The sequence below is a fragment of the Bos javanicus genome, chromosome 22, assembly GCF_032452875.1.
Source record: "Bos javanicus breed banteng chromosome 22, ARS-OSU_banteng_1.0, whole genome shotgun sequence".
Taxonomy (NCBI): Eukaryota; Metazoa; Chordata; class Mammalia; order Artiodactyla; family Bovidae; genus Bos; species Bos javanicus.
The window spans coordinates 4411564-4433416 of NC_083889.1; the positions used below are offsets into that span (position 1 = coordinate 4411564).

At 40.6% G+C, this 21853-nt stretch overlaps 1 protein-coding gene across 8 annotated transcripts in view; it reads left to right on the forward strand.

The window, feature by feature from the left end:
• The window catches only part of RBMS3 (RNA binding motif single stranded interacting protein 3), an 809718-nt gene that overhangs the window by 511765 nt on the left and 276100 nt on the right, over nucleotides 1–21853 (forward strand). For all 8 annotated transcript variants that reach the window (XM_061395722.1, XM_061395721.1, XM_061395718.1 and 5 more), the window contains exon 6: nucleotides 17560–17639. In XM_061395722.1, the coding sequence (XP_061251706.1) occupies nucleotides 17560–17639 (80 nt within the window). The remainder of the gene's footprint in view (nucleotides 1–17559; nucleotides 17640–21853) is intronic.

The following is a 21853-nucleotide window of genomic DNA, read 5'->3' on the forward strand; positions in this document are numbered from 1 at the left end:
CGACTCGAAAGAAAACCCCTCATTATTATTTTACTTGCAAGCTATACATTCATCTTCTTTGAAAATCACTTCTTCAAAGTAAAGGTGGTATCTTCGTTTTATATTTAAACCACTGGACTTCAAAGCACTGATTTGAACACCAGCAGGGTGCAGAGACAGCACAATTACAGGCTTTTTAAAGTTCCAGAAGCACTAGATAGTGTCTGAAATTACAGACCTTTTATTTTATTTTATTATTTTGTTTTTCCATTCTTGTAACATAAAACAATTTTGTAAGATCCACCCCGCTGCAGGCAGCGTTTTATAGCCAAGTCATAAACTCCTACAAACAAAAGTTTATGGTGGGAATGCGGATAGTCAGACAGTCGAGAGCCACTGCTGCAGAGCTGGCGGTGCCAACAGGCTACCTTGCCTTCCAGCATGAGGATCTGAGCATAAATCAGCCCGGGTCTAGAGGGACAGGACTGTGTGTTCACGTTATCCATTTCCCATTTCCAGAAACATGAGACCATTTGTCTAACAAAAATCACATTGAAAGAGTGTTATGAGGGGCCAGGAAAGAGTGACCCAAAATGGAGAAGGGATGAGGAGTGAATGTTCACAATTAATCCAGCTTCAACATCTGGGAACATAGACCCTCTTTAAGGAGTGCCTTTACTGTTCCCTCGTGAGCTAGAGAGCGTGAGAGACTGCTGAGCACAGAGACCTTTCTATTTTGCAGTTTTTTTTCACCTCTCTCAGTCCTCTTAATTTGATTCTTATGGAGTTTTGTTTGAATGACTTTTAACATCTGGGCAACCCTGTGTTCTATCGCTTCCTACCAAACGGGCAAGTTTTACAAGTAAATCATTTCAGTTCTTCCTTCCTTTCACTAAGTTAAAAAAAAAATCATGGTTATAGGAAGACAAATATCAGCCTGACTATTAAAAATCAGGATAAATGGATTAAAATATTGTTTTTGTAGTTTCTTTTAATTACTTTAATTATCATTGCAATTTTGTTCACTTATTTTCCTCTCCCTGATACTGCTTACTCCCTATCTTTTCCCACTGATAAAGAAAATAAAGAAATTTTTTAAAAGTACAAGGCAAATGCTAATACTGTCTTTTTAGGCAACTCTATGATGCTTTAAAATTACCATCAAGCTTATCTAAATGTGATTTTATTGTCTGGGATATGTTTTGATTCTATCTACTTTAATTATATCTTTGTGTTAATATTTCTCCCTTGCTGTTTTGGCAATTCATTCACCATCATTCTCTGAAATGCATGGAACTAGGAAATCAAGTTTGAGCAGAGAAAATCTCTAAAATGTAAACTTAGTGATTACTAACCTCCAAACTACAGCTGTGTTTGCACAGAAACAGGTTAGAATTGTGTTTGCTGAGGTTGAAAAGAAGGAGGACTGTTATTCCTTTTGGTAATTTTAATTCCTCTCTCAATTGCCAGCAGATGTGATCCAAGGAGGAGAAACCCCCTGGTCCACCCTCTAGCTTCTTTATCTCTACTCTTGTTTTATGTGCTTGTCTTCATCTCTGTCTTCACATTGCCTCTGTCTTTCTGTCTTTTAACATCAGAAAATCATGGTCATCGCTAAAGAAGCCAAAACACTGTCCTTACTTTTCCATTTATTTGGTCTCTAGGTTTCAAAACCCAAACCAATCACTCTATCAACTAAATAAACAAATGGCTTAAATTGCACTGGATAATCTCTGGGCTTCCATCTTGCTGCATACATGATTTTATAAAAACTTAGAGAAGGAGAAAAACCATACAGTTTCTTGTTTTATTATGCTGAAGCTAGAATGACGTTATTCCCAAGACAGAGTTGGTGGAATGGGAGAAGGCTTCTGAGTATTATTTACCCTGTGAGACTAAAATTGGAGAACTTTGTTACCTTGGAGTTGGAAATGGGGGCCGTTCCTTGTGCTCAGGGACTGTAAGATCTCTTCACCCTCTACCTGCTCTAAGTACAAACCATGACAGGCACTCTTGGACCCCGAAGGTTGTGGGATTTCAGGGAGGCTGTTAGTTTCCAGTCGATAAAGAGAAGCACTTTGCAATACCGTTTGGAAGACGTGTGTGACCCTCCTTTATTTAATATCTTTCCTACATGCTCAGCTTTCTGTGAGCTGGAGCATCCTAACATGAGTGCTTCCCTGGTGGCTCAGTGGTAAAGACTCTGCCTCTCAATGCAGAAGACTTGGGTTTGAGCCTTGGGTCAGGAAGATCCCCTGGAGAAGGAAATGGCAATCCACTCCAGTATTCTTACCTGGAAAATCCCATGGACAGAGGAGCCTGGCAGGCACAGTCCATGGGGTCACAAAAGGGTCAGACACGACTTAGCAGATAAACAACAATACCACCCATGAAGTGCGGTTATACACGTGGCTTTATGGTCAGAAATCACTCCGCTTGCATCTTTGTTCTGTTCTGCCTATTTGTGTCCTTGGGCCTGTTAAACTCTCTAGCTTCCCTTCCTGATATGTAAAATGCGTTCATTTATACATTCATTCAGTTCACCCATTAAATATGTGGGTACTACTAATATACCAGTGTGAAAGTGTTAGTTGCTCGGTCATGTCCAACTCTTTGTGACCCCGTGGACTGTAGCCTGGCAGGCTCTTCTGTCCATGGGATTCTCCAGGCAAGAATACTGGAGTGGGTAGCCATTGCCTTCTCCAATATGCCAGTAATTATTCCACATGTGATCATTAGAGATATACACACACACACACAAAAATCTCCTTTCACTGACTGGCATTCTGCTGGATTTGGGGACCCAATGAGTATTCATCCAATATAAAATATCAAGTGATGAATATCAACAATAGTGTTACAAAAACAAAATAAAGCATATGGGTGCTATAGGGAGTGTGGAAAAAAATAAGAGGCTTGAAGTCAAGGACAAGAAAGCCCTCTGAGGAGAGAGGTTTAACCCAAGATGCAGATGATGAGAAGGAACCAGCATGAGAGTCCCTGGTGGAGCCCGAGAGGAAAGCTCCATCCCAGAAAAGGAAAGGGAGGATAGTCAAGGTCAGGCCAAGTTCTGCATGTTTAGGAAAGAGAAAAAAAGCAAAAAAAAAAAAAAAAGGAGCAGAGAAAAAAAGAATAGATATGTAACAGATAGTAATACCTAGTAATGAAATATGGCTACAGCTCAGAGACTGATCAAAAGTGATAATACATTCCAGTTGCACTGAATGATGAGACCTGAACATACTACTTATCAATTCCTTCTTTATCTCAATTTTGGTTTTGAATTGATTGTTTTTCCATTCTCTTCACCACGTTTCTTTTGAAAACATTGGTAATATATGGTGAAAAGATAAATTTAGATTATGATGCATCCAGACAAGGATGTGGCCGGGGGGCAGGCAGGTATTCTGGAATAAGCAGCTCCCAGACTAAGTGTGAGTAAACATGTCTTCCTCCCACTTACCTTGAAAGACATGGCCTCATGTATAACTTTGTTCCTGATCGCTTATGGTTTTACGAGGTAGCCATCAGTGTGCTGGCTGGCAACAGAGTTTCATTCCAAATAACCTAACTGAAGATCCTGATGTAGAGGAGTCTTTACAGAGGGGTGACAGAGCTAAGGGAACTGATGAAGGGAAGCTGAGATACCCAGCGATGAACAGGAGCAAGCCTTTGCCCCCCAGAGAGAAGAAAACAGGTGGAGGCATGTGCCCCGAGTCCAGGGAGATCCAGGGCCTTGCGGGGGGACCGCCTGGAGGCACCGTAGACAGGGAGGGATGTAACCCCTGCCAGACAGATGTGGTACCAGAACAGAAAGGATGAGCAGGACCAGCCGGACCTCTGTTTCCACCGGGCGTCCAGTGGTGACGTCACTACAAGCCATCAAGTTACCGCGTAAAGATAATGTGGTCCGTGGAAATGCCATTTCTTTGGGGCATAGGGCAGAGCAGGGAAGACACGGGGGAGGGCTAGAGAGAAACATCAGTACACATGGATGAGTCCCCTTGACACCACTGTTAAAATATAAAAATGGAAAACAGCGCAAGTTCAGCAATAAATACAACCTGCTACTCCTCCTTCAGATTGGAGCCATGGCAAACTGCCTGGCTCTGTTTAGAAAAAGTAAAGTAAAAAAATAAATAACTAAAGGCAAAAAAAAAAAAGAAAAAAGAAAAAGCAACTGCTCAAACTAGAGTAACTATGCAGTCATGTTTGTTTTTTCCGACTTCATTTCTGACAACAAATATGTGGATTTTTTTTTACATCAACACCATATCATTTTCCCACACCAGTTATCTAGTTCTCTTATGCCAACTGAGTGTCTAATCCATTTCCATTTTAACCCTAACTACTCAGAGTTATCAGACTGCACAGGTTCAAGGGCTCAGTCCACAAGATGCACCCCACTTCAAACAACCACAAATAGGGTATCAGACAACCCACATGTCTGCCCTGCCCACCACAAATTCAGGGGTTCCCTTGAAACTCCTCAGCTTGAAAATTCACTGCAACTATCCAAAGAACATGGGGAAACACTTAAATATTTGCTTGTATTTCAGAAAATGTACAGCTCAGGAGCAGCCAAAAGGAAAAGATGCATGGGCAAGAGGGAGTGGGGAGGGGAGAAGTGACTCAGAGATTCTCTGCCCTCTCTGGTGTCCCACCTTCCCAACACAGCAATGTGTCCATCAGCCTGTAAGCTCTGCAAACCCTGTTCAGTGGTGTCTATGGAGGTCTTATCACACAAACACAATTGGATTGAATCATTGACCATTGCTAGCTCTGGAGAAGGCAATGGCACCCCACTCCAGTACTCTTGCCTGGAAAATCCCATGGACAGAGGAGCCTGGTGGGCTGCAGTCCATGGGGTTGCTAAGAGTCGGACACAACTGGGCGACTTCCCTTTCACTTTTCACTTTCATGCATTGGAGAAGGAAATGGCAACCCACTCCAGTGTTCCTACCTGGAGAATCCCAGGGATGGGGGAGCCTGGTGGGCTGCCATCTATGGGGTCGCACAGAATCGGACACGACTGAAGCGACTTAGCAGCAGCAGCAGCAGCAGCTCACTCAAATTCATGTGCATGGAGTTGATGATGCCATCCAACCATCTCATCCTCTGTCGTCCCCTTTTCCTCCTGCCCTCAATCTTTCCCAGAATCAGGGTCATTTCCAATGAGTCAGTTCTTTGCATCAGATGGCCAAAGTGTTGGAGTTTCAGCTTCAGCATCAGTCCTTAAAAGGAATATTCAGGATTGATTTCCTTTAAGATGGAGCGGTTTGATCTCCTTGAAGTCCAAGGGACTTTCAAGAGTCTTCTCCAACACCACAGTCCAAAAGTGTCAATTCTTCAGCGCTCAGCTTTCTTTATAGTCCAACGCTCACATCCATGCATGGCTCCTGGCAAAACCATAGCTTTCACTAGACAGACTTTTGTTGGCAAAGTAATGTTTCTGCTTTTTAGTTTGCAGTCTACGTTGGTCATAGATTTTCTTCCAAGAAGCAAGCGTCTTTTAATTTCATGGCTGCAGTCACCATCTTCAGTGATTTTGGAGCCCCCCAAAATAAATTCTGTCACTGTTTCCATTGTTTCCCCATGTATTTGCCATGAAGTGATGGAACCAGATGCCATGATCTTTGTTTGCTGAATGTTGAGTTTTAAGCCAACTTTTTCACTCTCCTCTTTCATTTTCATCAAGAGGCTTTTTATTCTTCTTCACTTTCTGCCATAAGGGTGGTGTCATCTGCATATCTGAGGTTATTGATATTTCCCTTGGCAATCTTGATTCCAGTTTGTGCTTCTTCCAGCCCAGGATTTTGCATGATGTATTCTGCATATAAGTTAAATAAGCAGGGTGACAATGTACAGCCTTGACATACACCTTTCCCAATTTGGAACCAGTCCATTGTCCATGTCCAGTACTAACTGTTGATTCTTGACCTGCATACAGATTTCTTAGGAGGCAGGTAAGGTGGTATTCCCATCTCTTGAAGAATTTTCCATAGGGTGTTGTGATCCACAACAAAGTCAAAGTTTGACCAAAGTCAAAAGCTTTGGCATATTCAATAAAGCAGAAGTAGGTGTTCTTCTGGAACTTTGTTGCCTTTTTGATGATCCAACAGATGTTGGCAATTTGATCTCTGGTTCCTCTGCCTTTTCTAAAACCAGCTTGAACATCAGGAAGTTCATGGTTCACATATTGCTAAAGCCTGGCTTGGAGAATTTTGAGCATTATTTTACTAGCATGTGAGATGAGTGCAATTGTGCGGTAGTTTGAGCATTCTTCGGCATTGCCTTTCTTTGGGATTGGAATGAAAACTGACCTTTTCCAGTCCTGTGGCCACTGCTGAGTTTTCCAAATTTGCTGGCATATTGAGTGCAGCACTTTCACAGCATCATCTTTTTGGATTTGAAATAGCTCAACTGGAATTTCATCACCTCCAGTAGTTTTGTTCATAGTGATACTTCCTAAGGCCCACTTGACTTCACATTCCAGGATGTCTGGCTCTAGGTGAGTGATCACCCCATCATGGTTATCTGGGTCATAAAGATGTTTTTTGTATAGCTCATCAGTGTATTCCTGCCACCTCTTCTTAATAGCTTCTGCTTCTTTTAGGTCCTTACCATTTCTATCCTTTATTGTGCCCATTTTTGCATGAAATATTCCCTTAGTATCTCTAATTTTCTTGAAGAGATCTCTGCTGCTGCTGCTGCTAAGTTGCTTCAGTCGTGTCCGACTCTGTGTGACCCCATAGATGGCCCCATAGATGACCCCATAGATGACCCCAATAGGCTCCCCTGTCCCTGGGGTTCTCCAGGCAAGAACACTGGAGTGGGTTGCCATTTCCTTGTCCAGAAGAGATCTCTAGTCTTTCCCATTCTATTGTTTTCTTCTATTTCTTTGCATTGATCACTGAGGAAGGCCTTCTTATCTCTCTTTGCTATTCTTTGGAACTCTACATTCAAATGGGTTTATCTTTCTTTTCTCCTTTGCCTTTCACTTCTCTTCTTTGCACAGGTATTTGTAAGGCCTCCTCAGACAACCATTTTGCCTTTTTGCATTTATTTTTCTTGGGGATGGTCTTGATCCCTGCCTCCTGTACAATGTCACGAACCTCCGTCCATAGTTCTTCAGGTACTCTATCAGATCTAATCTCTTAAATCTATCTGTCACTTGTACTATATAATTGTAAGGGATTTGATTTAGGTTAAACATGAATGGTCTAGTGGTTTTCTCTGCTTTCTTCAATTTAAGTCTGATTTTGGCAATAAGGAGTTCATGATCTGAGCCCCATTCAGCTCCCGGTCTTATTTTTGCTGATAGCATAAAGCTTCTCCATCTTTGGCTGCAAAGAGTATAATCAATCTGATTTCATTGTTGATGGTTGAACTCAAAACTCTAGCCCCTCAGCCATCCCCAGACATTGAAGGATGGGCCCCAAAGCTCTAGCCCTCTAATTATTAGGTCTGTCTGTTGTCCAGCCCTGTCCTAACACTATCTAGGGGTTTCACCTTGAGTCATCTTATTAACACAAACTCAGTTATGGTCGAAAGTGGTTCATTGTGAGTAGCAGAAGACGTTTCTATCACTCAGGAAGTCCCCAGAACTGTAGGAGTCCTATGCTAGGAACCCAGGACAGAGACCAAATTTATTTTTGCTATGCTATAGTTGCCACACAGAAAACATCTCTTTTTTCCTCTTTTCCTTTCTCTTGAAAGAGGAATGAGGCATTCAAATTTTTGGTCAATTCTCTCAATCTTTAGATGTTGTGAGTCATTTCAAATTTTTCTGAAACTCTTTGCAGCCCAAGCAAATCTATGTGAGGGCTGGATTTGGCCCATGGTCTCCAGTTGGGGGTGACCTGATGCAGAACTTCAGAATAGTCTTTTTTAACCCTGGCTGCATACTGGGATCACCTGGGTAGCTTTGGAAAATTTGTCCCTGGATTTCACACCAAAGCAATTAAGCCAGAAACTCCAGGACTGGGTCCCAAACATTGGTATCTAGAAAAAGAAAATATAGTTCCCTAATCATTTTAAGGGATCCACAGAGGATAAGATTGTTAGATGGCATCACCAATTCAATGAATATGATTTTGAGTAACCTCCAGGAGATAGTGAAGGACAGGGAAGCCTAGCATGCTGCAGTCCATGGAGTCACACACAAAGAGTTGGACCTGACTGAATAACTGAACAACAACTAATCATTTTAATATACAGTCAGTTTTAAAATAAGCCTTTTCAAAGTTGGGAATAAATTTAGTTTTATAGAAAGAGCGTACAGAAAGAGCTCTTTACAAAGCGCATACACAGGTTTTATATACCCCGTATCCAGTTTTTCCCATTGTCAACACTTTGCATTACCATATTTGTCAGAATTAATAAACTGACATCACTACAGTGTTATTAACTGAACTCCAGAGTTTATATGAATTTCACCCATTTTTCCACTGCTAATCCCCTTTCTGCTCTAGAATCTGGTCCCTGGCACCATCTTGCACTTGTCTTTTTCATCAGTCTACTCTGGTCTCTGACAGCATCTCAGACTTTCCTTGTCTTCCATGAGTAGTCCCAGCAAGGTATCCTGAAAAGTGTCTCCAGATCTAGGTTCCTGCGATGTTTATTTCATGATGGGATCCATGTTATGTCTGAGTTTTGGAAAGAATACTGCAGCAATGAAGTGCCCTTCTCATTATATCAGCTCAAGGTATAATTTCCATTTCTAAGAACACCTGCTCTGGTCATTGGTGGCTGCATGACATGGGGATGGCAGGACCCACCCAGCTTCAACAAGATAAAAGCAGATCAGTGCAGGAAATCAGGAGGGATGACAGGCCAGCCATGGAGCCCCATTTCTTCCAAACAAGCCATTGGACTGAGCCTCAAGGGCCAAAGTTCCTTTGGAGACTCATCCAACAACTGGACTTTAGAGAAGTCACCACCTTCTTCCTCTGTGTCATGTAAAAGTTGATATATGAGGCTGTTTCTAGTCCTGAATATATGTGATTTTAAGACTTCGGAGTGGGTTTTCATGAGCCAAATGTTGTCCACAGCTCCATTCCATAAGAGGAATGTGCAAGGAGCCACCAAGGTGTCAGAATTCCCTCAAAGAGAAGAGACAGGAAGGCTAGTCTGTGCACGACTTGACATTTATGACTTTTGTCTCTTAAGGATGTCAAGTACCTCAAAGGAAGAAAACAAATTGCAAAAACAGAAGGAAATTCAACTCCTTCACCCCTCTTTCTTCCTGAAACTCACTATGCTTTCTTCTGTTACCAGGGTTTAAGAAGCCAATGACATAATTTGCTTTTTTCCAAAAATCTTTTCATGTTGACCCTTTCCGTAAATCTTACTGGAAGCAAAGGTGATTGGCTTGCAAAGCTGTATGAGTCTAAGTCGCCAATAACTTGTACAAATCTTGTGATTGCAAAACCACAAAAATTCACAATAGTGGAAGCCTCTCATTAACCATCATAAACAACAGCGTGAATTTGTCTTAACTGCGTGCATAATCGTGCTTATTGCTTAAAAATAATAAACTGAGAGATTCTCCATGGATGTGAGACAGATAGGCTGAAGATGATTTTATACTATGCTTTTCCACCTCTATGTGTTAAGTCTGGCCCTGATATTGAAGCAGGCTCTCATCGGATGTAATCTGCCTGTGAGGATTGCATTGGCTGTGAAATGAGCACGTCTTAATAGATGTTGTTAAAAAAGAAATTTTCTCGAAGTCACAATTCGGTGGAGCATTTCAAATGAATCAAGCCAGGTTCCTAGGCACGGAGACAAGAAAGAATGTCAAACAGGACCTTCAATGTGTGTTTCTATTTAAACATCAGACCTAACAGAAAACCCTGAGGCTTTGTACCATGATTGGAGCCTTGTAGGAACCTAATTAATGCATTGACGGGTGAATGGTTGGCTGGCACTCGAACTCTTCTGAGGGATGTGAGAGGGTTCAGGTACCACCTAGAAAGAATGGATGCAGTGGCCCATCCAAAGGGGTCCTGGTCAGGTGGCTTTATCTGGCATGCTGCCTTTTCAGACCCACTTGATAAGGCTCGGGTCAGTTTCAAGTGGAGCACATGCCAGATCGCAGATGGCTTGGGCTGGCATTTCAAATAGGCTAACAGTGAAACTGGAGAAGAAAATGGGCACATTTTCCCTAAAGTGGCCCTTCAAATGCAGTCCCTCCCCTGGAGCTCGTGGGTCTCACTCTGGACCTCTCCACTCCACAGCTCCTCAATGGTCGTCTTTGCTGGGAAGACTTTGCCTTGTTAAAATGTGCCCTGTGTATAAAAATGAAATTGTCACTTCTGGGTGGTGCCGCACAACATGGTTTGACACTCAGTACCGGCAGCTACAGAAAACAGACCTTTATTGCATTTATTCTTTCAGAGACAAGAGTCTCTAAAGACTCCTGCAGACATTCACTCAGTTAAATCAGAGTGAGCACTCTGTGATGCTGTCTTGCGTTCACCAGCAGCCCCACCTGGCTTGATGGTGCTGTAAAACAGTCTCGAGAAAAGACGATCATACTAGCATCCAGAAGGGGAGATGTGAGCCTTTCAAACCAGCTGGGTGGACTGGATGAAGGCCCCTGACTTTCTTCTCTGACTTCCTCTGCAGTCCCCGAGTCTTATTATGTGGCATTAGCAAGCTCGCACACAACTAACCCCCATCCAGTTTCAGTGTTCATTTAGAATTCCATGTCATTTTCAAGACAAAGAGGAAGGGTCTGATTTGTAGGACTCTGGCAAGCAAGCTTTAGATTCTTAACTGCCTTTTATCTAGATGGGTACCTGGAGAGAGATTGAGCAGGGACGGGGCCCTGGGGCATAAGCTTTTCATTCTGGTGCTCTCCTGGAATAAAAATTCCATAAAGTAACATCTGTAGTAATTAAGGGCTTACATTTCCTCTCCCATTCATGTCTCTGCTTGGAGGGAAGGTTATCTTCCCTAAGAGACAATGGAGAGTTGGTCCTGTGGGCAGAGAGAAAGCAGAATTTGAATTCTTTTGTTCCTAGAAATGGAAGTTTCCTACTTAAAAGAAAAAAAATAAAAATAACAAGTTGGAAGATGTGAAACATTCTCCTGGAAAGAAAATGTGAATGAGTTAGCAAAATTGTACTTAGCTGCTCTTCAATATTTGGAATGGGGAATCATTCATCTTGTCTTTCTAATCCAAATATCCTCTAATTTCAGGAAATCTGTTGTTGAGTTAAATAAAAATAATGTGAGAGCTGCAAGTTAAGTTTTATTGGGGGGCAAATTGAGGAGAGCAGCCCAGGAACAGCACCTCAGGTAGCTCTGGGACACTGCGCCAAAGATGTAGAGGGGAAGGTATAAATGTGATCTTGGTGAAGGGGCAGCGTATGTTATCAAGCATACATTTTTTGCAGATTTTCCTAGTCACAAGGAGCAGTCATCTCCATGACAGATTTCAGTGCTTTTGTAGATATGAGGAGATAGCATCGGGCTAATAACATCAATTCCTGAAACTAACTATCTGAAGACTTAGCCTGTCCGTTTTTCTTCCAGCATAGGGCGTCTCATTTCTGCTCTTCACCCTGAACTCCTTTCAGGGGTGTCTGAAAGTCCGCAGCTGCAGCAGCGCCTGATCTAAATCTTGTGGAGTTAGATGGCAAGTGCCAGTTTGTAGTTGCCACTGTGATTAAACATTGAACAAAATGCCATTTTTGTTTTTATTGACTAAAATTGGATATTATTAAGCTTAAAGTTTTACTTTTGCATTTGGACACAAGAGTCACTCTTCAGATGTTCTTCCAAATAACAGTATGTGGATCCACTGGGCATCTGATATGTGAATATTATGTCAAGTTAATTTCCTGCGCTTTCTTGTCTTAGCAGGACCAGCTATGTAATTGGTGGGTCCTAGTGAAAATTAAAAATAGAAGACCCCCTGGTTTAAAATGTATTGACAGTAACAGCAGAGCTTTAAATCGAGTGAAGTTTCCCAGGCTCGGGGCTCCAGTAATGCATAGTCTCATGCCCTCGACATCAGTCCTGCTCTGCTTCACCATCTGTATCAATGCAGGAAAATGTGCATCTTCTCTGTGTTTCCTAGGAATGTATGTCCCTTTGAAAATATTCTTTTTTAAATTTGAATCATAAAATAATTTTAGAGCACCCCAGATGGAATGTGCTTTTGAAAACATCTTCAAATAGAGATGCTATATGATCCAGCAATACACTCCTGGGCATATATCCAGAGAAAACCACAATTCAAAAAGATACATGCACCCCAGTGTTTACTGCAGCACTGTTTACAATAGCCAAGACACAGATGCCACCTATATGTCCATTGACAGAGGAAGGGGTAAAGAAGATGTGGTACATACACACAATGGAATATTACTCAGCCATAAGAAAGAATGAAATAATGCCATTGGCAGCAACATGGATGAACCTAGAGATGGTCATACTAACTAAAGTAAGCCAGATAGAGAAAGACAAATGCAATATCACATAGAACTTGAATCTTAAAAAAATGATACAAATAAACTTATATGTAAAATAAGTAGAGTCACAGACATAGAAAACCAACTTATGATTACAGGGGGAAATGCATAGAGGGATAAATTAGGAGTTAATAAATACACACTATTATATAAAAAATAAAAAACAACAAGGTCCTACTGTGTAGCACAATAAATATATGTGATATTTTCTAATAACCTATAAAAAAGAATCTGAAAAAATTATATATATATATACACACACACACACACACACACACACACACATACTCCCAGGGATCGAACACAGGTCTCCTGCATTACAGGTGGATTCTTTAGGATTCTTTACCAGCTGAGCCACAAAGGAAGCCCAATAATACTGGAGTGGAGAGCCTATCCCTTCTCCAGTGGATCTTCCCGACCTAGGAATCAAACCAGGGTCTCCTGCATTGCAGGCAGATTCTTTACCAACTGAGCTATCAGAGAAGCCATATCTAATATGTGTATGTATATACATATATAAGTATACATATATAAGTATATATTTTGTTGTTCAGTTGCTAAGTTGTGTCTGACTCTACAACCCCATGGAGTACAGCATACCAGGCTTCCCTGTCCTTCCCTATCTCCTGGAGTTTGTTCAAACTCATGTCCATTGAGGCAGTGATGCCATCCAACCATCTCATCCTCTGTCGTCCCCTTCTCCTCCTGCCCTCAATCTTTCCCAGCATCAGGGTCTTTTCCAATGAGTTGGCTCTTTGCATCAAGTGGCCAAAGCACTGGAGTTTCAGCATCAGTCCTTCTGATGAATATTCGGAGTTGATTTCCTTTAGGATTAACTGGTTTCATCTCTTTTAGGGCAACTCTGCATGGCATGGCTCATAGCTTCATTGTGTTACTTTTTTTTTTTTCCCCCTTCTGTTTGCCATGAAGTGATGGGACTGGAATCCATGGTCTTAGTTTTTTGAATATAACCGAATCACTTTGCTCTGCACCGGAAACTAACTCAACATTATAAATCAACTAACTTCAAAACAAACAAAAAAAAGTCCTTAACTTGATAACTCAAAAGCTTCTGCCTCACCTCTCAGCTTATCTCCAGGAGCTTCCCCCGTGAAACTCCATCCAGCCCCAACGCTCTGCTCACTCTGCCCCATCTACAGGGACATGACCTTCTGCCTTGCCCCCCAGACTCCTGCCCCAGTTATTTCTCCAGTGGCGTTTCTGGCCTCCTGTGTACACTTCTCAGAGTTTTCCTGGCATCTGCAATTCCTCTCACATTGGAATTCCTATAACTGTAATAAATGTATACCTCGTTTGGCAGTTGTTTATAAATTTTTTCCCTTGTTTACTCTGCATGTAATATGATCATGAAAACACACATAATATTTGGATGCACAAAAGGTTAACAAATTGTGTCAAAGGGCTTCATTCCAAGAAAGCTCATATTATTGATAAAATCCAGCAGAACATCCAAAATTATACACTTTGCCTTTTGGACAAATTTTATATATTTCATACATATTCTTTTCTATGTATGTGTGCCATTTCTTAAGTCTGTTTTTCCTCTGGTGTACCGTTCATGGGCATTAATTTCTTTTGAATAGAATTGACCCTTTAATTTTTACCTTTCCCACCCAATTTTACCAAATAATAAAGGTCAGATAGAGTTAAACTTTAGGAATATTGCTGATACTATTCTACTTAGGAGATTGCAAGACTGCTAATGTTGACAGTGTGATGTAATGTGAGTTTCTCAGTCATGTCTGACTCTTTGCAACCTCATGGACTGTAGCCCACCAGGCTCCTCTGTCCATGGGGATTCTCCAGGCAAGAATACTGGAGTGGGTTGCTCTTCCCTTCTCCAGAGGATCTTCCTGACCCAGGGATCAAACCCAGTTCTCCTGCATTGCAGGCAGATTCTTTACAGTCTGAGCTACAGAGAAGTTCTTCTTTATCTTTTAGACACTGCCATCTTAGACTGATTCTTCCTATTCTAACTACGTAGCATCCCCCCCCCAAGAGATGGGAGGCCCAATTCTTTGGGAATAGGGGAGTCGAGGTCTCTCTGGCTACTTCCTGCTGAGCTGGAACACCGAGGGGCGTTGGGCCTCCTCCTCTGCTAGTCTCAAACCTCAGAGTCCTTATAGTGGTGTCCATCTAAGGGTGCCTGATATTTTCCGTGGTTGGGTATAGTTTTATATATCCTTGTTGAGTTGGCATGGCAAGTTGTAGCTTGTTGACCTAAACTGGAAGAACTGTACAAAAAAGATCTTCACGACCCAGACAATCACGATGGTGTGATCACTCACCTAGAGCCAGACATCATGGAATGTGAAGTCAAGTGGGCCTTAGAAAGCATCACTACGAACAAAGCTAGTAGAGGTGATGGAATTCCAGTTGAGCTATTTCAAATTCTGAAAGATGATGCCGTGAAAGTGCTGCACTCAATATGCCAGCAAATTTGGAAAACTCAGCAGTGGCCACAGGACTGGAAAGGTCGGTTTTAATTCTAATCCCAAAGAAAGGCAATGCCAAAGAATGCTCAAACTACCACACAATTGCACTCATCTCACATGCTAGTAAAGTAATGCTCAAAATTCTCCAAGCCAGGCTTCAGCTATATGTGAACCGTGAACTTCCTGATGTTCAAGCTGGTTTTAGAAAAGGCAGAGGAACCAGAGATCAAATTGCCAACATCCGCTGGATCATGGAAAAAGCAAGAGAGTTCCAGAAAGAACATCTATTTCTGCTTTATTGTCTATGCCAAAGCCTTTGACTGTGTGGATCACAATAAACTGGGAAATTCTTCAAGAGATGGGAATACCAGATCACCTGACCTGCCTCTTGAGAAATTTGCATGTAGGTCAGGAAGCAACAGTTAGAACTGGACATGGAACAACAGACTGATTCCAAATAGGAAAAGGAGTTCGTCAAGGCTGTATTTTGTCACCCTGTTTATTTAACTTCTATGCAGAGTACATCATGAGAAACGCTGGACTGGAAGAAACACAAGCTGGAATCAAGATTGCCGGGAGAAATATCAATAACCTCAGATATGCAGATGACACCACCCTTATGGCAGAAAGTGAAGAGGAACTAAAAAGCCTCTTGATGAAAGTGAAAGTGGAGAGTGAAAAAGTTGGCTTAAAGCTCAACATTCAGCAAACAAAGATCATGGCATCTGGTCCCATCACTTCATGGCAAATAGATGGGGAAACAGTGGAAACAGTGCCAGACTTTATTTTTCTGGGCTCCAAAATCACTGCAGATGGTGACTGCAGCCATGAAATTAAAAGACGCTTACTCCTTGGAAGGAAAGTTATGACCAACCTAGAGAGCATATTGAAAAGCAGAGACATTACTTTGCCAACAAAGGTTCGTCTAGTCAAGGCTCTGGTTTTTCCTGTGGTTGTGTATGGATGTGAGAGTTGGACTATGAAGAAGGCTGAGCGCCGAAGAATTGATGCTTTTGAACTGTGGTGTTGGAGAAGACTCTTGAGAGTCCCTTGGACTGCAAGGAGATCCAACCAGTCCATTCTGAAGGAGATCAGCCCTGGGTGTTCTTTGGAAGGAATGATGCTGAAGCTGAAACTCCAGTACTTTGGCCACCTCATGCAAAGAGTTGACTCGTTGGAGAAGACTCTGATGCTGGGAGGGATTGGGGGCAGGAAGAGAAGGGGACGACAGAGGATGAGATGGCTGGATGGCATCACTGACTCGATGGACATGAGTCTGAGTGAACTCTGGGAGTTGGTGTTGGACAGGGAGGCCTGGCGTGCTGCGATTCATGGGGTCACAAAGAGTCGGACACGACTGAGCGACTGATCTGATCTGATCTGACCTTAACTGGAGGTCTTCTGGAATCAGACTGAGCTGCCTGAGCTTTCTGCTAAGTCTGTTTTTGTTGTCTCAGTTTCCAGCACGTTATCTTGTCACTTCCATTGCATGGGGATTCCTTTGCGTTCAGTTTCTCCCATGTGAGCTTTCACCAAGTTGGGCTTTTGCTGTGCTTAGTCTCTACCTCCCTGGGACCAAGCTGAGGTTGTTTCAGCCAGGTTAAATGCAAGACACGGCACTAGATATGTCGGGGGACTGTGTAATTTCCTTGGTTCTGTCTTGCCGCAGCAAAGATTTGAACCCGCGGACCAGTGTTACAGCTTGGTTACAGCTCAGTTTTATTCAGCAGCAAAGGAAAATACAGCCTCGAGGCTTGAGGGCGGGCCAGCCTCAGAGGCGATCCACCTGTTGACAGTGTGATGGTGTGGTCCCAAATATTGTTCACGAGCTTTTATGTGAGATGCCAAAATTTGGCAAAAGAAACCGACTCTATTGATACCTAGTATGAAAAAAATAGGAGGTCATTCTAAAATTCAAAAGTAAGAAAGTTCAAGACCTGAGGTTTGTGTATGTTTATTTTCCTAAGACATCTGGGACCTGAAATAACTCCCTTCTGTGTCTGTCATCTCATGGATTTTCAATAAAGGTGTCATGATGTGAGCGTGAAATGGCATCATGATGACAACACTACTGTGTGAGTCTCCCGCTTAGGCTGCCAGTTGTGGAAAGCCAGCGCACTCCCTCACCTTGCTTTGTGCAGATTCTCAGGGTATAGCTCAGTAGCTGCAATGCAGGTGGGTGTCCCCCAGGCCTCAGCTACAAGCCCACCTCAACCACTTGCTGCCAAGGCAGTTCGTCTTGCTCAGCCTGACTGGCCTCATGGTGTGAAAGGCAATAGTGAGAACTGCCTCTCACGTTTGCTAATTCGGACATTCAAAAGATGTTTATTGAGCACTTTGAGGGTACGGATTAAATTGTTATACAGATTAAATAAGATGATGCCTCGGGATTATGTCTGAGTGATGACTCCACTCAGAGCCACCCACACAGTCAGCCTTCAGTAGAGTAAAGCTTGCTCTTGGTGGCAATGGGTTTGTGGTGTTCTATCCACTATGTGGTCATGGCAACTGGTGACAATTCTGGTAAAATTCTCAAATGAAGCTTGTCTAGGTTTTCTTAATTTCCTTCTCTTTTTATTTTTCCTGGATATGTACAGCTTCATGAAAGTATATAATCCCCTGTTTACTTCTTTTCCCAGAATGGAGTCTACTGAAAAATGTGAAGTGGTAATTCAACATTTTAATGGAAAATATCTGAAAACACCACCAGGAATCCCAGGTGAGAAATGCCATAAAGTAATCATTAAATAATCTCTAGGCTCATTGCTACTATCAGAATGAGTACATGGTAAGGCCCATAGTTTCCTCCCAATGGAGGAAACTTTTTGCCTTTATAAATATGTATTTTTTTTAATACTATGCAACTCATCTTTCTCAACACTACCAAAAGCTTCTTGGTGATCCATCTTTGGCCTGTCTTTTTGAATCTCTGCTGCTAATTCCTTAAAGTGAATTAGAAGGAAAATAGCAAACAATAGTTTGAAATGCACTTGCCGTGAAGAAAGTTTGTGACTTATATCATTAATATTGGCATCCTGATTTCTACTTTGTAAAATATCTAAACAGTGAGTGACATATTGTAAAAATAATAACAGTGGAATCCATAGATTGAGACCAGTTCCCAAACAGTTCTTACCAGCCCATGACGAGAAGAATGCAGAAAGGCAGAAAGAGCATTTAGAAACTTTTATAGCAATATGACATTATCATGAAGTCTTACTGCATAACTTCATATTTTACAAAAATATCAAATGCACATTAAATTTTTTAGTACGCCCATTCATCAGAGATAATCTAGGAAGCACCAGTTTAGAGTACTTCAGGGCATTTCATATTTTTGAAGGCAAAATTCTCAATATTTGACACACATCATAAGATAATATAACTTTATGCTATTAAGAATTACAATCAACACAAAAGAATTGAATATATCATATGTATCGGAATGTGAGCTAGGACTACCTTGACATGATATTAATTTTGAAAAAAATACATGAATAGTATTGTGTATTAAGTAGATTAAAATATCTTACTCATATCTCAATAAAACTGGAAAAAAAATACATGTTACTCATGCATAAAAATATTAAATGTTGAGTGAAGTTCTGAAAGAGAATAACAGATAAGGAAATATCTGACTCATACATCTTGGTTTATTTGTTGGTTTTTTATTTTCAGTGATTCTTAGAGGAAAAATGTGACTTCTTCAGTCATATTTTTTCTTTTGATGATTTTATGTTGCATCTTTGTAATGTTTGCTACCTTAAGTATCTACTATTTAAAACCCATGGCTAGAGTATTTAGGGGTTGAACATTTTGGTTCATTAAAATATATTGAGTTATATAGAAAACGAAGTCTGAACAACAACAAAAAAAGACATAGTTTTCTGGCAGGATCAGGTTCATTTTATGACACGCTAAGTTTTGGGAAAGAAGAAAGGCCATTAGGATTGGCATTTGGACGCTCTGAAAAATCCCAAAGTACGACCCCTGGTTAATCATGAGTCAGCAGTGAAGCTGTGACTCGATATGGTTAGTTTCCATGTGTGACATTCTCCTGAGAACTATCTGCATTATGATCCAGTTGGAGACATATGGTGTTGTTAGGAAAAGAGTTAGCAGTTTTCATCTCAGCAAGTCAGCTGCCCTTGCATTTTAGGAGAAATACTTTTTCTTTTTCCCTTTAAGATAAAAGACATTTAAAGACACTCTGCTCAGACCCACCACTGAGTAAAGGACTTGCATTGTTAAAGGGTTTTCTGCTTATTCATCTCGTTTTATCCTACAGATGTCCATGTACAGAAGGCATTCAAACTAGATGTGAATTACATGATTCTATTAAAAAAAATTCAAGAATGAGTAAACTAGGTGGAATTATTTTTGGGTGAAGTTTTAATACAGGTCTCAGTTTTGTATGATTCTTCCTTTTTGGAAGAACGCAGTGAAATCCATCTTGATGTGATTGATTTGAAATTGTTTTAGGTTAACCCATGGAACATACGGCTGACTCATGTAGTTTAATGCTAGAGACAAAGTCACTACAAATCCCCCACATATCTGAGCATCCTTCCTTGAATAAGCAGGCTGTGGTATTAACCTCTCTAATATCATAGCTACACCCAATGGAAACATTGTGAATAGCAAGAACTCAGTTATAACTGAGTTTCTTAGTTTTATCTCATGGGACCATGAAAAACAAAATAATTATGCTAAGCTAAAAAAATCCTGAGAGATACAACTTTATGCTTCTGAGACTTGCCTTGAACATAATACAATTAAATATACAGTATCAATTATCATTAATACTTGAATTAACTTATTTATCCTTACTTTGGAAGTCAAATACATTTTAATAAAGGCTTCAAATGCTAACAGAAAACATACAATTTTTTTTATTGATGTATAGTTGATTTACAATGTTATGTTAGTTTCAGATATACAGCAAAGTGATTCAGTTACGTATATTTCTTTACATATCTATATTCATATATATATGATATAGATTATTTATAGATTCTTTATGTAGATTATATATATAGATTCTTTTCTTTATATATATATAGAATATTTTCCCTTATAAATTATTATAAAATATTGAATATAGTTCCCTGTGCAATAGTAGGTCCTTGTTGGTTATTTTATATACAGATATACTTTTATATAGAGAGGTCTATTTTATATACAGATATAAATATATAGATATTACATATAGTGTATATATGTTAATCCCAAACTCCTAAATTATCCTCCCCCTGCTTCCCCTTTAGTAACCCAAGTTTTTTTTCTGTGTCTGTGAGTCTGTTTATATTTTGTAAATAAGTTCATTTGTATCTTTTTTTTCTCTTAGATTCTGCATATAAGCGATATCATATGATATTTGTCTTTCTTTGTCTGGCTTAATTCATTTAGTATGATCATTTCCAGGTCTATCCATTATATATATTTTATATATATTTATCTTTATCCATTCTTTATCCATTTATCTATATCTTTATCTATATCCATTTATCTATATCTGTATCCATTTATCTATATCTTTATCTGTATCAACTTGTCTGTATCTTTATCTATATCCATATATACATATATCTTTATGCATTCATCTTTTGATGGACATTTAGGTTGTACCAGAGAAAACCATAATTCAAAAGGACGCATGCACCACGCTGTGCATTGCAACACTGTTTACAATAGCCAGGACATGGAAGCAGCCTAAGGATAGAGAAGCTTTGATATTTATCTTTGATATGGAACAAAATGACATAATGCAGGAAGTGGGTATTTTGGAATGCACTGCGGTAAAATGACTTGGCTAGGCTCATTGACTCTGTTATGACAAGGATAATTAAATTTGTGTGTATGGTGTTTGCCTTTCTTGGTCCTTGTTGCTTATTTGAAGTAGATGGTTGAGGTCTTATTTTCAGAAATTCATATCTTAATCCAATTTTCTATTCTATCTTGAGGCGTGTGAGCAGATGTTACAATGAGCCCTGATATCTGATTAGAAGTGATTCCTTTGATTGTTCAGAAGTGATGATTTTCTTCACTTTTAAAATACATTGTATCTTTAGAAAGACTGTCCTTGGTAATAAAAATCACCTATAGGGGACTCTTTACCCGCTCAGTGTCTATGCTGGGAGCTTTGTACTTTCTGCCTCTTTAATACATCCTATTCGCTTGCTACCATGAGCGTCTGCATGTTTGTGGATTCCATCCTTCGGGGCCGTGGACAAGAACTCTGATTCCTGTCTCAAGGGCAGCCCTGAAATATGCACTGAGCTGAAATGCCACCTTCCAAAGGACCTGTGCGTTGTTCTGCTGCTGGTGGATAGAGAAGGCTGGTACCTTCCAGTCTGCTGGGGAACACAGAGCCACACACATTCTCAGCGGGGTGGGGAAAGCCTGACAACATGCTGGGCATCAGAAAATAGTTTGTCAAAGAGAAAATGTTTCCCTCTCTCTGAAAAAAAAATAAATAAAATCACCTATAATTGATCTAACTGACTTGCAATTAAAATAGGTTTGTTTTTCCTAAGTTGTAAAAACCTCAGCATTCACTTTAAAGATTTGTCATCTTGACTCCAAAAATTTGTGGGGTTTTAGAATAGCACATGGATGGTTTCAGTACAATGCTTTAAGGTTGTGTGAATAAGGGACTCACAAGGATGCAAAAAAAAAAAATGATCTGGGATCTTCAGACCCTAAGATAGCTGATTAAAAAAGTGAGTCCTCCTCCCCTCCCTCTAAGCAAGAAGAGAGAAATCAGTACCATATTCATATCACTTCCTTCTCCGTTTAGGGATGACTTGGGGGAAATGTGCCATTTTCCTTCTGTGTCTCTTAACAAAGATTCCTCTTAAGCTGCAAAATTCATTGATTTCCTGAGATGATAATCTAGTTTCCAAATTCCATCCTCTGTCCTTTCCATAGAAG